The 14,728-nt window shown below is 39.7% G+C and overlaps 1 protein-coding gene across 1 annotated transcript; it reads left to right on the top strand.

The window, feature by feature from the left end:
- The first annotated feature begins 678 nt into the window (after positions 1-678).
- Positions 679-14,087, top strand: LOC116305285 (deubiquitinating protein VCPIP1). Its single transcript, XM_089040154.1, has 8 exons — positions 679-2,242; positions 3,072-3,250; positions 5,512-5,729; positions 6,336-6,583; positions 7,272-7,713; positions 8,111-8,301; positions 9,242-9,526; positions 10,249-14,087. Exons 1-8 carry the CDS (start codon positions 746-748, stop codon positions 11,701-11,703), a joined length of 4,515 nt encoding a protein of 1,504 aa, XP_088896280.1. The 5' UTR covers positions 679-745; the 3' UTR covers positions 11,704-14,087.
- Positions 14,088-14,728: the final 641 nt, after the last annotated feature.

Genomic DNA, 14,728 nt, shown 5'->3' with positions numbered 1-14,728 from the left:
CTATTCTGTTGTTTTATTATGTTGTCTTTATTTGTTGTATCTGGTGTTATGATTTGTTCTTTATTATTTATGTTATATTAGTTATTAGTGAATTATGTATCTTATGTTATCTTGGTTAGTTGAGGGGGGGGTATAGAGTTAGGGGTGTGTTTATGTTAAGCAGGTTAGTGGGGGAGGGGGAGAGGGGGGGGGAGGGGAGAGATGGGATAGAGGGGGGGAGGGAGGGGAGAGGGGGAGAGGTGGGGGGAGGGGGGGCGAGAGGAAGGGGCGAGGGGGAGGGAGGGGGAGGAGGAGGGGGAGAGGGGAGAGGGGGGAGGAGGGGGGGAGGGGAGAGGAGGGGGAGGGAGGGGTAGAGGGGGGGAGAGGAGAGGAGGGGAGAGGAGAGGAGAGAGAGGAGAGTAGGAGAGTGAGATGAGAGGAGGGAGAGGGAAGAAAGGAGAGGGGAGAGGAGCAGGAGAGGAGAGGAGAGGAAGAAAGGCGAGTAGGAGAGGTCTCTTCTCTTCGTTCTCTTCTCTTCTCTTCTCTTCTCTTCTCTTCTCTTCTCTTTACTTCTCTTCTCTTCTCTTCTCTTCTCTTTTCCTCTCTTCTCTTCATGGGTTCCCTGTATTAACGTTAGTTGCGTCACCCGGGTCAAATTCTTGTAAACCAGCGCATGCGTAGTCCGTTTCAAACAGGTAATCAAAATACAACCAAAAATTCTTAAATTTCCTCAAAAATGTCTTAAATTTTATCAATTTTCCTTTCAATGTCGACCAACAAGGCCGAAATACCGGTGTACAGTGGGTTCTGCCCTGATGGAGAGTGTAATAGCAAGTTATTCTTCCCTTCGTACGCAGCTTCAAGTATTGAATGTACAGGTTGTGGAAAACACTACCACAAAGACTTATTACTTCAAGTAGAGCTGGTAAAGGACCCTGCAGAAGCTTTGAGGAATCTATTAAGGTCTGTTTTGTTGACCAGGAGTGCTTTAAAGAAAGGAACGGACCTCGTTAAAGTCAAGGGATATTCGAATTACCATTGTAGGTTGGTCTCTCCACTTTTGACTCACTATGGGATGGATAATAAGACGTCTGAAGCGAAGTTATTGAGAGAAATGGGCCAAGGCGATATTTTTGACTGTTCTCATTTAGAAGATCGAGCTTTTTTTATAGAAGAGGAGTATTTAGATACCTCAGGCTATGGAAGAGATAGATCAGGCTCTATTGAGTACCTACAAGGAATCACAAAAAGGATAAAGGAAGTAAATGATGACGAAGAAAGGATAGTTCCTCTGCATGTTGATGGTGATGGTCACTGTCTTGTCCATGCAATTTCACGTGCTTTAGTCGGGAGAGAAATCTTTTGGCATCCACTGATGGTAAATCTACAGGAACACTTGAAGCAAAATATCACAAAGTATAAAGCATTATTTGTGGATTTTATTGGAAATGATGAATGGGACTTGATCATATCTGAAGCTGGGCCAGATTTTCAACCAACAGACGACCAACCATTGGGTCTTAGGAATATCCACATATTCGGTCTGGCTAACGTCCTTCATCGACCAATATTATTGCTTGATAGTATATCAGGGATACAATCTAGTGCCGACTATAGTGGAACATTCCTGCCAGCACTTGTGGATAATGACTTGTGCAGGAAAAAAGATGGCTTGCTGATACCACCTTTAGCTATAGCGTGGAGTAACTCAGGCCGCAATCATTATATCCCTCTCGTGAATATTCGAAATAAACCACCTGCGCAAATTCCTAGTGGGATTATCCCCAAAGCTTGGGGGATACCTGATGAGTATTTGAAAGAGTACATTGAATTTGATATTAATGATGTTTGTACTGTTGGAGGATCTCGTACAATGAGTGATGCGTACCTTCATCGCTTGATGAAAGCTATGGACGACAAGTTTTTAGAAATCAATGGTGTCTCGGCATCACTTGTGACTGAAGTACATCAGTTTATTTTCAAGCCGTCTGGAGTAGTGGGTGTCCTTCCACAGACTGTAATTGACAGAACTAGACAGAGAGTACAGAATAAAGCTTTAATGAGATGTATTGCTTGCCAGGCTGTATCAGAGTATGATTGTCCTGTCAATCAAGAGTGGCTGGCTCCGGGAGGAAAGATGTATGTGTCGGCAGCTCATGTGGAAGGGGGTCTGGCTAATGGGCAGATGTATTCCTTCCCAGATCATAATTTGATTTGCTTGTACAATGCTGATAATGATGTCCTGAAGCCAATAAAACATGAGGTATATTTTACTCACTATCTTGCATAATGAAATTTTTATAAACATGCGAACTGGCTAGCTGCGAGCTGCAAGCTGAAATTTTTTTTTTGCTGCTGTCGATGAAAAGTAATCAGTCGGTATGAACCAAATTCCAACTTGCAAATCGCAACCACAGATTTTACATGTGTTTGAAAATACAGTAGCTGTTATCTGATTGGCTGAGAACATTTAGCCAATTCACCTTTTCGGCGCTAGCCGTCACATGGTATGAATTGTGTTGGATTGTGTTACGGTCACCAAGAAGTTCGGACAAATGTACTTGCTTTAAATGAACTATTTAATTGGTTTGCTTAGTTAATTCTCTAAATACAAGTAAAATATCATTTTTCTAACTCGATTGAAGGTTTTTTTATTGCTGTTAAGAGAGCTAACTAAAGAAATCTATCTAAATTTTCTCTTTAAACTCAGTGAATTTTTGTATTGGAATCTGAGAATGATTTTCGAACTTTTTGGTGGCCGTAACACAATCCAACAAAGTGTTAACGACGTGATGGCTATCGCTGAAAGGGTGAATTCTCCGTAGTGAGTAAAAATAAAGTAAGGTTTCATTAATTTTCCAGGAGTTGCCTTCTCAACATCATCCTATGATGTCTTTATTAAAACAACAGAATAGCTGTTATAAGAATTATATGAGTGAGGCTATTGGGTCAATACAATGTTGTCTCATTTGCATCTCATTTGCATCCATTCGTAAAATCTGTTATTCAAGATGGCTGCCGTATGGGTTAAAAGGTCTATTCTGACACTAGCTTGAAACTAGCTTTAATTTTGTTGTACATTCTTGCCGTAGGGTGTAGACCTGACGTTGTGTAGTCTATGCAAAGGACCTCTAAGAATAGTTAAAGCTGATGGTTCCCCAGTATATGTGAATGGAGATCGAACCTGTACCCCTGTGTCTGGCAAAACCAAATGTTCTTGTGGGTTCAAACACTTCTGGGACGGAATGGAATATGACAATCTACCTGAAGTGTGAGTTAAGTTTTTAAAGTTTTTTCTTCATTGTAAAGTGTTTGAGAACGTTGTATATTGTTCCCTTTAATGTTGGATGAAAAGAGGAATTGGGTAGTTCCAGAAAATATCCATACCCCTACTGGGGGCGGCATTGATTTTTTTGCCCCCCTTGCCTTCGGAAATTCCGAAATGGTTAAAGTCCCCTGGCTCAAGGAATTCCATATCTGTGTACCCCCCCTCCCCCCTGGAATTCTATATCATTATATACACTGTATTCTCTTAATAGCTTTCTAGACAAAGAAATAGTCGCTATTTTCATGCAAGACAAACGGAGACGAACTTAGGAATCAAAGTCGAAAAGCGCATATTACCGCGAACTACAATTAATGGAACTTCACCCAGAGGTCTTAAAACTTCGAAATGATAAGAAAAAAAATACATAATTTCATTGTTCTTATCATAACTTATCCTTGATCTTCGACATTTTTCTTTGCTTCCTTGGACAAACAATGCACAAATGAAGCGGAACAGAACTTGTGAATAAATGTGTTTTCGATTGTCGCCATCTTAATTTTCTGAATAACCGCTGATCTTAGTTAATGCAGGCTTTATAATCAAGAAATACGTCACAGCAAAGAATACGTATTCCCTACATAGAGAACAGGCAGCCAAAGCACACAGCTATAGATTTTACATAAAAACATTAGAAATAAATACAAAATCGTGTTGCTTTTTGGTAAAGCAGCAAATGACATCAAAACAACCGCAAGATATCACATTATTTTAAAGTAAACACATTAACTTGCAAACACAAAAGGGGACTGGTAGCGAATTCACAATATTGCAAAAATCACGGAGGTTCCTATGGTTCCAAGTAGGAGTTTTAGGTATGTCAAAGAGTAGGTACTTCAAAGCAGCTTTATCATGTTTACTTTATGTTATTTACATTGAACTTTGGTGTAAAAGGTTTGAAATGGATAATTTTTTAATCAATTAGCAACAATATTGTTGAATTTTAGGTTTTTGAGTCATGTTTATACCTACGAAGCGATCGAAAGACTTCGAAGATCAGCTGGTTCATCCACTCTTTTCACATAGATATTTCAAAATCAATTCTCCCACCATCCTTTGAAATAATTTTCCAGACCAAGATGCCCCCCTTTCCTTCGGGATTCCTGATCTAAGAAACCCCCCCTCTTCTTCGGAATTCCAAAATGCCGCCCATGGAGGGGTATGGATATTTTCTGGAACTACCCATTGGATAACTTAATACCTGCTGCCATTGGGATTTACACTTGCCACATGCACGCACTAACAGCAGTAAACAGTGATTTACATTTCGTGTGGCCACTGACTGAAATGATTTAGAAATCACTGCAAGGAGGCACCTACCTTATTTTACGATAATTTTGCTCTTTTTTATCTATGTATTTAACAGTCCTCCCTTATTGGACGGTTTTACCGTGAAGTGATATTGTATCACTTCACTGATATGGTTTTTATTCATGGCTTTATTTCATAGATATCCACCTTTAATGTGTAATCAAGGGCGCATCTAGGGGGAGGGTCGGGGGATCGCGACCCCCCTGTCATTCCTGAGGTCAAATGGGCTTCTTGTGGTAAAAATGCGACTGGGATTCCTTTGCCTACAAAATTTACCCCTAAGACCCCCCTTCAAAAAAACCCTGGATCCACCCTTGGTAATAAATAGTATTATTTTGTTTATAATAATATATATATATATATATATACGTATGTATAATAGAAATAATTATTCTTTCTTTCTTTGTTTCTGTTTTATTTTGTTTTTGCACAACCTCTCTGGAAAGCATGTTGGTGATGAGAGCTTCCTGTATAAACATTGTTATTATTATTATTATTATTATTATTATTATTATTATTATTGTTATTATTATTATTATTATTATTAATGAATGAATGAATGCATAAATGAACAATGAATCAATGAATGAATGGATGACACACTGTACGATTTAATCTCTGTATTAATGCATACCAGTGAAATTATCTTTCAATAATACTTCCAATTATTGAATATAATAATGAAATGATAATAATAATAATAATAATAATAATATTTTTATTTTTATTTTTATTATTATAACAAAATGACAGAAAAAAGACTATTTTTTCCCTTTTTTCTATCTTTTTTCTATCTTTCAAATGAGAAATAAGCTACCAGTATCTTAACCAATCAGAATTATGTACAATTTGCGATACCAGATTGCTTACTCTAAAATATCATTTCTTTTGCACAGCTTTCCAGTGGCCCTTGAATGGGGTGGTAAAAGCATCAAGGAGAATGTCTACTGGTTTCAACATGAAAGTGATGAGTCGTTAAACTCTAATGTCTATGAGGTAGCTGGGAGACTGGTACAGAATCATTTCCCTGGTGAATTTGGCAGTGAGAGGCTGGTGCAGAAAGTAGTTGACACCATATTGAGGCAGACGGCTAGGAAAGAAGGCGAAAATAAAGGTAAATTGTTATACATTATTGCATGTAGTATTATAAATTAGTATAAATAAATCCATCCATCCATCCATCCATCCACCCACCCACCCACCCACCCACCCACCCACCCATCCATCCATCCATCCATCTACCCATCCGTCCATCCACCCACCCGTCCATCCATCCATCCATCCACCCACCCACCCATTCATCCATCCACCTATCCATCCATCCATCCATCCATCCATCCATCCATCCATCCATCCATCCGTCCGTCCATCCATCCGTCCATCCATCCATCCACACACCCACTCATTCCACACCTGCTACACTGTGCAATTTTCCCAGCAACTTTTCTTGCAATGTCAATGCAAGACAAGTTGCTATAGAATTGCACAGTGAAACAGCGGTTGTCTTGCAATTTTCTTATTACACATACAGTAGTGTTGCACAAAGTAGAACTTAGTTCTGCTCCAGTAAGTGTGGTTTTTTCCTATGGTTAGCACCCAATGCTGCAAAATATTATAGTTATGTGAAAGAAGAGAATGCAGCTACCATATGCAAAACTATTTTCTTTTCATCATTGCGATAAAGAAATAATTTTTTTTTTGTCTGTTGGTACATACACAGGTGCTCGTCCAGATATTCCAAATCTACCACCCTGCTCATCATCTGAAGCCGCGGCAGTAGATGCCTTCATTCCCTCCAAGATCATCCTCACAGGGCAGAAGAAAAAGACCTTCCACAGAGAAGAGTTGACGCAGAGTGAGACAGAGAAAAGAATCAAAATCAAGACTGAGCATCATGCTGCGATAACACAGCACAGGCAGACAAAACTGCAAAAATCACCTGTGAAAAGCCCTCCAAAACAACACCAGGTATGAGAAAACTTTGAAATATTTAGACATCGTAGTAACCTGAGAATTCATAAAAAATCCCTCAAAGCACAGGAGAAAACCAACAAAAAACCATTAGAAAATGAGATTTAGTCTGTTTTGACCATACAGGGAGGGATTGCTAAGTCTACCGAGGCAGAAACTCATGATTCACTATAACAGTCAATGCCTAATCAGATCGAAATAAGAGTGTTGATTTTTGTGGAGAAAGGAAGAAAGGAGAACCTGGGGAAACCCTTAAAGCACAGGAGAGAACCAACAAGCAACCCTACTCACATATTACGACGAGTCCAGGGATAGACGACTTGCACTTAACAGGTCAAGTGACCCTACCTCCCTTAAAACGAGCAGCCTTGTTAAAATGAACAACAGAAATGAAAAGAGCACCTCAATATTAATAGAGTGGCAGAGTTTTAGCTCATAGCAAGCGAAACAGGAAAAAGGGAATTAAAATTTCTTTTCATTTCTAAAGTTGGTTTTCACACAACTCCTCCTTTTAAGGGAGGTGGCGTCATGTGGCCTGTTAGTGTAAGTCGTCTATTGAACCCAGGTTTCATTGAAGAGGTGCATTAGCAAAACATACTGCTCATGCTTGCCACATGTTGTTGAGTCACAGTATTGAACCTTTGACCACAGGACCCAATCTAAAATGATCTTGTTTTTTTTTTAGAACAAAAAACCACCAACTCCTTCCCTTCAAACTCCAACATCAACTCATGCCCAAAGAACAGACAAGAAAATCCGCCTGACATCATCTTTAGGTGGACAACACGACCTCACCCTACCCCTAAACGCTACTTTCAGCCAATTACAAGAAGCCATCCACAAAGAACTAGGGGTACCTCCAGGGGATCAGAAGATTCGATATGGATTCCCCCCTCATTTGTTGAACCCCCCAGAAGAAGGCAAAGAAGAGGAACCAATACCAATACAGCATGGGGATAGAGTAACGGTAGAAGTGTTGCCTCCCCCAGAACCTGTAGCACCGCAACCAATAGATGTGGAGATGCCGGAGGAGAAGAAGATGGACGTGGCTGGTGCTGTGGGAGGGGAGGGTAGTGAAGGTCCTGAGGAAGAATGTGAAGAGAAAAAGAAAGATACTCCTATGGATGGTAAGCAATAGAAGTCCCTTTCAAAAAGTGAGACTAATGGTGAGCTTGCAACAATAGAGACCTTTTTTTTCAACACCTTGGGCAATTATTCACATGTCTCTATCATTGCTAGCCTACTGTTGGCCTACCGTTCAAAATGGCGCAGGGAACTGTGAAGAGGGCTATTGCTTGGGATCAATGAAATTTGTGAACTTCACTGCCCATCATGTGCTATCAACCAGAGAGTATTCTATTGCTCGGTACCAATCAGATGAATGAATTTCATGAATCTCATAACCAGCCTACAATGACATCATGTGTTATCAACCAGAGTTTCATTTGTATTTCACATTAGTCTTGGTTTAAACACTACGTCACCGCTATGGCTTCTCATGACTTTTCTTATTATTATTTTCAGTGGATTTTGACACATCAGCGCTAGCATCGGTGCTGTTCGCATTGTCAGGTAACCTAGGTAACGACCTGTGGGAAGCAGCGTGCAGGACCCCCCAGATGTTTGAGAATGGTGGATACTACTATAACCTGGTGACTAATCTTGGACCCTTGGTAGACGATCAGCATTTTACGATACCCCAACTACCAAACAAGGTCAGTCTTGATTTCTAGAACTTTTAATTAGACATGTTTGTGTATAAAGGATAAAACGCTAGGGCGAGGGTCCTGAATTTCAATGCAAATCCGAGCATGTGCGTTTTAACTGGTTCAAAAAACAACCAGGCCCTATTGTTAATGTTTGATGGAGGGTTTGAATTTCGATGGAAAACCTGTCCCAGGTTTTGAATCCAGACCCGCTCTCCCCTGTTATTATTAATGCTAAATTCCAAACCTGGGACAGGTTTTCCATCGAAACTCAAACCCAACATCAAACAATAGAAATAGGGCGTTGTTGGTTAATATATACATGTACAGTGCACACTACATGTAGGGTAGGTCCAACCCTCTTTTTGAATAGGGACTCTAGGGGGCGAGGCCAAAACAATGGTCCAAAATAGGGACCCGATTTTATGAATTAAGGTGGTGGTTACCGGTACATAATCCCTCCCCCCTCAGAGACCTGTTCAAATGCTTGACACTGGGGGTCTGTAGTGGCAATTTCTATATACAAATATCTTTCTTAGCATACATGCAGACAGACGGTCCATTGATTCTATGATTTGGCTTTTAGTTTTGGAAATATTTTGGGACAAAATCTAAGATTTCACTTCCAGAGGTGGTGGGTTCTGGGTAACACCTCCCCTCCCCTCTAAATCGGGTACCGCGAGATGCAATTGTTTTGCCCTCATCCCTAGTGTGGTACAGAAGTAGTGCACTCGCCTCTCACCTCTTGAGTATTTTCTTTGTTTGAGCTGTATTCATATTCATGTGTCACATGATTTCTCTGACTTTGCCCAGTCCAGAGGTTGTTACCAGCTATCGATAGAATATCCCAGATCCAATGGCTACCGACAAGGAAAGAAAAGTATACAAAGGAATGACATGTGCTCTAAAAGTTCCTGTCATAAATGCGTCTGATCACTTATTTCCCCAGGTATTTGCTTACAACAAAGATAAAGACCACATAGAGTTGTGCCTAGGAAAGACCCACACACCGGTCCAACCATTGAACCAGGAGACTCTGACTCTAGCTCACAACCAGCAAATGAAAGCCAGTGGTACATCGGCCTCACAACACTCTTCATCAGTGATAAACACTGAGGCATCGTTTAGTGGGGTCATTAGTAGGAACACTGGACGAACACAAAAAGCATTCTCAGGAGAAGGGAGGTCATTGTCTGGTTCATCCCCTGTGTCACCAAGGAAACTGACTGATCAGGTATGTGCCTGTTTAACAGGTTTGGGGCCGTTCTTTTTTAACGGCATGGGAGGGGGGGGGGGGGGGAACTTTTTGGATTGCAAGTAAAACAAATGTACGACCCCTTCCCAAACTGAATTTTTTTTACGTGGCCCCCTATTAAAACAAGATATATTTAAAAAACATTTTTTTATTTACCTTATTAAGGGAAGGCCAAATACGCCGGACCAATCACATTGCTCGAAAATTTACTGTGCATCCAATCAAATCCTGGAACGGCATTAACGGCATTAACACAACGCGTACACGGTCACGCCAAAGTCACGGCACTGTCAGACCAACCACATTGCGCTAGAAAACGAATTAGCCAGAAATCATAGAAAACATCACTGCACGGCACGCTTCACAGTCATGGGAAAACTGCTCTAGCTAACGATATCATAGCCGTGTCGTATTCTGACGTAACCGTACCTCACGTTTTGATTGAACGATTTGTAAAGTAGAATTTAAAATTGACGCTTTCCTCTTGTGTTGGCAGGGGGGGATCGATAGTGGTGCAAATGGAGTTATTGTCAGAAAGCATATTAATCAGAAAAATTGTCACGCCTGTTTTGGACTGTTTTATTATTATTATTATTATTATTTATTATTATTATTATTATTATTATTATTATTATTATTTATTGTTTATATATATCATATATTTTTTAATGTTTTTATTTAATATTATTATTTTTAAACAGACACCGTCTTCGCAGACCTTGACAACAATAACGTCTGGTACACAAGGCCCTGGGACCAGTACAGCTAGCAACACAGTAGAAGCAGAGCAGGCAATGGAAGAAAAACCGAATCGAACAGACCAATCAGCTGAGGAATCCCCATTCGTTGAAGGGATAAAAACTTCAAACAATGAATCATTAATGGTAGAAGAGGGCAGTCGATCAGATAAACCTATTGAGGATACATCAATGATGGAAGAGAAGCCTGCAGAAGAAGAAAAGCCTAGCGTAACTGAGAAACTAGTTGAGTTATCGACTATAGAAGAAGAACGCAAAGAACACGGAGAAGCTGTCAGTGTTGGAGGTAAGTCTTTTACTGGGGAAAATTCCAATCAACCGCATAAGCCTAAAAGGGTATCTTCAATGGAGCAAGAGATTGTTCAAAGTGATAAGCCATTGGACGACTCGGAAATGGGAGAAGGTTCCGATGAAGCAAGTGAGCTTACAGAGGTGTCTTTGATGGTACAAACGCCTGTTCAACAAGACAAGCTTGCAGATGAGAAAGTCATGGGAGAGGGTTCCAATGAAGCAAGTAAGCCTACAGAGGTGTCTTTGATGGTACAAACGCCTGTTCAACCAGACAAGCTTGCAGATGAGAAAGTCATGGGAGAAGGTTCCAATGAAGCAAGTAAGCCTACAGAGGTGTCTTTGATGGTACAAACGCCTGTTCAACCAGACAAGCTTGCAGATGAGAAAGTCATGGGAGAAGGTTCCAATGAAGCAAGTAAGCCTACAGATGGGTCTCTGATGGTACAAACGCCTGTTCAACCAGACAAGCTTGCAGATGAGAAAGTCATGGGAGAAGGTTCCAATGAAGCAAGTAAGCCTACAGATGGGTCTCTGATGGTACAAACGCCTGTTCAACCCAACAAGCTTGCAGAGCAAGAGAGCGATGAAACAAGCAGACCTATGGAGGAATCGGCGATGATGGAAGATCCATTTCAAACAGGCGAACCTGAAGAAACATCGAAATTGATGGAGAAATCGACTCTCACAGACAAGCCAGCTGAGGAGCCATCTATGGAGCAACACTCTGACCAAACCGACAGGCTAACAGAGGCATCTTCAACGGTGGAGAATATTCAGACTACCAAACAAGCTGAGGAATGTCCCATGGTGGAAAAGGATAATACGGTTTTAAATATTGTTTCATCAACATCAACTGCCAGTCTGGACATGAAAGGCGATAAACCATCTCCTTTATTTAAAGAAGAGGTTGATAGAGGTGTTGTCATGGAAACCGATCACCATGGAAACGCCTCGGAAACTGAAGACAAGCAATACTCCGTCCAAAATGAATCGAAAGGTCCTTTGTGTACTGCAAGTGAAGACGATATGGATGTCGATCAGTTAGATCAGTTAGAGAGCCAATCTACAGACTCTAGTCCGGTAGGTCAAGGTTCAACCACAGGGTAACCCGTTCTGGATAAACCAAGAGGATAGATAGATAACACAGGGAGCCCAACACTAGGGAAGATGAAGTGTAGTGCTGATAGTGATGATTCTCGTATGGAACAGAATAGGTGATCACCCTAAGAATGTAAAAGAGATGTTAGAAAAAGTAGTATTGAAACATGAAATTGCACCACAGAAATTAAGGGATGAAATAGAGATAGGGATCAGTCCGTAACCATGGGAACAGTGATGGGAGGGCCCAGCCCGTAACAAAATGGCAAACAGTGATGGGAGCGACTAGTCCGTAACCATGGCAACTGACGTGAAAGACGAAGGTCATCCGCCAGAGAAGCGCCAAAAAAGTAATAGTTTTTCACTAATCGGTAAAAAATGAGAAATGGTCGTAACTATGGTAAAGATAACTCATAAGGAATGTCCAATAGGAGAGATTGAAAGCCAATTTTATGTTGAAACATTTTTTTGGCTAAGAATAGAAATTTTAAGAAATTTTGCCGGAATTTTAGGTCTCGAGCTTATGGTAAGAAATTAAGTGATTGTATTATATTTGTTTAGTTTACTTGTATTAGGTAGCCAAGCTACCGATTAATGTTACTAGAATTCATACTCTAGTATAAACTTCTCTGTTGCTCAGGGTTAGCCTCGACTTTGTACAGGATATTCATGTGTTCCAGTGAAGGTCCATGGAATAGGACGTTTGCATGATGGCGTCATTTTACTCCCACGACCAAGATGCTTCGTGAATTTTCTTTCTTATTCAAATTTGTATTTCCTCATGAGAATAGTAAGACTGTTAGCAAATAGACATCAGTTTTTTATGTGTCTGTACTCTTGACGATAAATTGCGTCATCACATTGTCAAAGTAGTGTGGATACTACACCGCATACTACTTTGACAATGTGATGACGAAATCTATCGTCAATAAGAGGACAGACACATAAAAACTGATGTCAATTTGTTTTTTACAATAACAAAAAACGATAAAAGCGTCTCATTTTTACTGAACAAAACAACTAATGGAAAGAGCGCGCGCTCGTTGACGTCAGCTTTATCTGTCTGTCCTCTTATTGATGATAAAAAATAACCAATCAGCGCGCGAGAAGTTTGTAAGTTATTGTAAAATTGGTACTATTTAACGGAACAAAATCATGCAAGGGAGTCTGGTAGTGAGTCTGGTAGTAGGATTCAAATGACGCCACCATGCAAACGTCCCATTTCAAAGTGTTTGTATTGTTGAAGCTGTGTTCTTTGCTTTACTGTTGGTATTTATGAATATTTTGACACTGAAAAGACACTAAATAACCCTGAGTAAATGAGTCTGCAATCAAGGAACACATTCGTAGTTCACCATTTCGAAAAACGTTCTAAAATTTTAATAGATAAAAGAAGTAGTCAAAGTTACTTGTTAAGAATTCACTTCAAATCATAAATAAAACACCTTTATTACCCTATATGCTTGCCTTAAGGTGACTGCCTACTTTTGGAAATTGATTTAAGCTTTTTTTAAAACTTCGATTTTCCGAATTGAAATTTAATGCTGATTCCAAATCTGGAAAGAAAAATAGGGTGTCCCGAGCTCGTTTTTGAGATAATCAGCATTTAATGGAAGCCTACGCACCAGCTTTTGGAGTAAAAATTGCGCCACTAAAAGTGATTAGAAAAAAATTAAGATGAATAAGATAATAGTTATTTGCAGACTATATGATTGCATGAATGAAGGCTAGTCAATCATTCTACAATAATACATGGATATTTTCGACAAAAAGACAGAGAGATACATTGATTTGTCATATTTTGTAGTTTCGGTGCTCTTAAAAAATCTCATAAAGTCGAACAAAAATCCCTACAAAAATCTATTTTTTCACGTGTTCCTGATTTAAACTTTTCCTAAAATGTTGATATAACCTAGATTTTTAGGAGTTTTTTCGAATGAGCTATCAAAAAATATAGAGTCCCGTGCAAAATTTGAGGGTTTTGCCCTGTTGAAGCTCAAAACGCGTATGGTTCTTCAATAAAATCTTGTAGATTTTTCAGCGGTTTTTGAGCGCGCGCTCATCGTGGGCTCAATTCGAACGTTCAAAAGTAGGCAGCCACCTTAATAATAACACTATATTTGCAGTAAACGTACATAGAGTGATTATACATCGCACGTGAAAAAATAGTCAACAGTGGTAGACACAAATTCCGTTGTTTTTTTTTTTTGTTTATTTTACTTTGACTGTTTGTCACTTGCAGTAAACACCCGCGAGTAAGAACCTACATTTTTAAGAGTTAGCCTAAACAGGTTCTTGTTTAAATGGTAGTTAACACAATTTTAGGCTATCTAGGTTCTTAAATAGGTTCTTATTTCTGTGTAAAAACAATAAAATCCAGCTACAAGACAAAATGGTAATCAGCCTATTTTTCAATCAACCCCACCCCTCATAATGCAATACAATTAATATCAACCTTCCTTCACTTTACGTTTTTATTACATTATTTGATTTATCTGCACAGCAATCGCAAGCTCCTATTTTTCCAAACAGGATTCTTACCCAGCTCTGCATCACTAAATGATGATTTTTGAAAATAAGAACCTGCTTTTCATTTTCTAGGCTAAATAGGTTCTTGTTTAAAGGGGGTATAAATGACAGATTTGATGCTAACAGGTTCTTAATTTTCAGGTTCTTGCTCGCAGGTTTTTACTGTATTACACAACTTTGTTTCACAGGCAGAGTAGAACCACTCTAAACCCGTGAAATAGATATTGGACTGATACACAGTGGTGGACACCAATTCCAATGTTTTCTTTTGTTTAACTTTGACTGTTAGACTAAGGTCAAGCAGCTGAGCGGTGAACGCGGCGCGCAAAGCATGAGTGTACAAAATGACCGACCCAAAGCATTAATGGAGCTGGAAAGAACGAAGCAAACGTGGAGGTAAAGTGGAATTGTTTTTAGTCTTCCTTTCCGTATTTCTGCTTCTTGTAGGAACATGTATTATATCCAAGTCCAAAGAAAACAGAAAAATACGCAAAAGTTGGGTAAC

This window comes from Actinia tenebrosa, unplaced genomic scaffold, assembly GCF_029948245.1.
Source record: "Actinia tenebrosa isolate PJP-AT-01 unplaced genomic scaffold, QUT_ActTen_1.0 PGA_scaffold7__59_contigs__length_16204524, whole genome shotgun sequence".
NCBI lineage: Eukaryota > Metazoa > Cnidaria > Anthozoa > Actiniaria > Actiniidae > Actinia > Actinia tenebrosa.
This window is presented reverse-complemented; position numbering and strand designations above follow the sequence as displayed.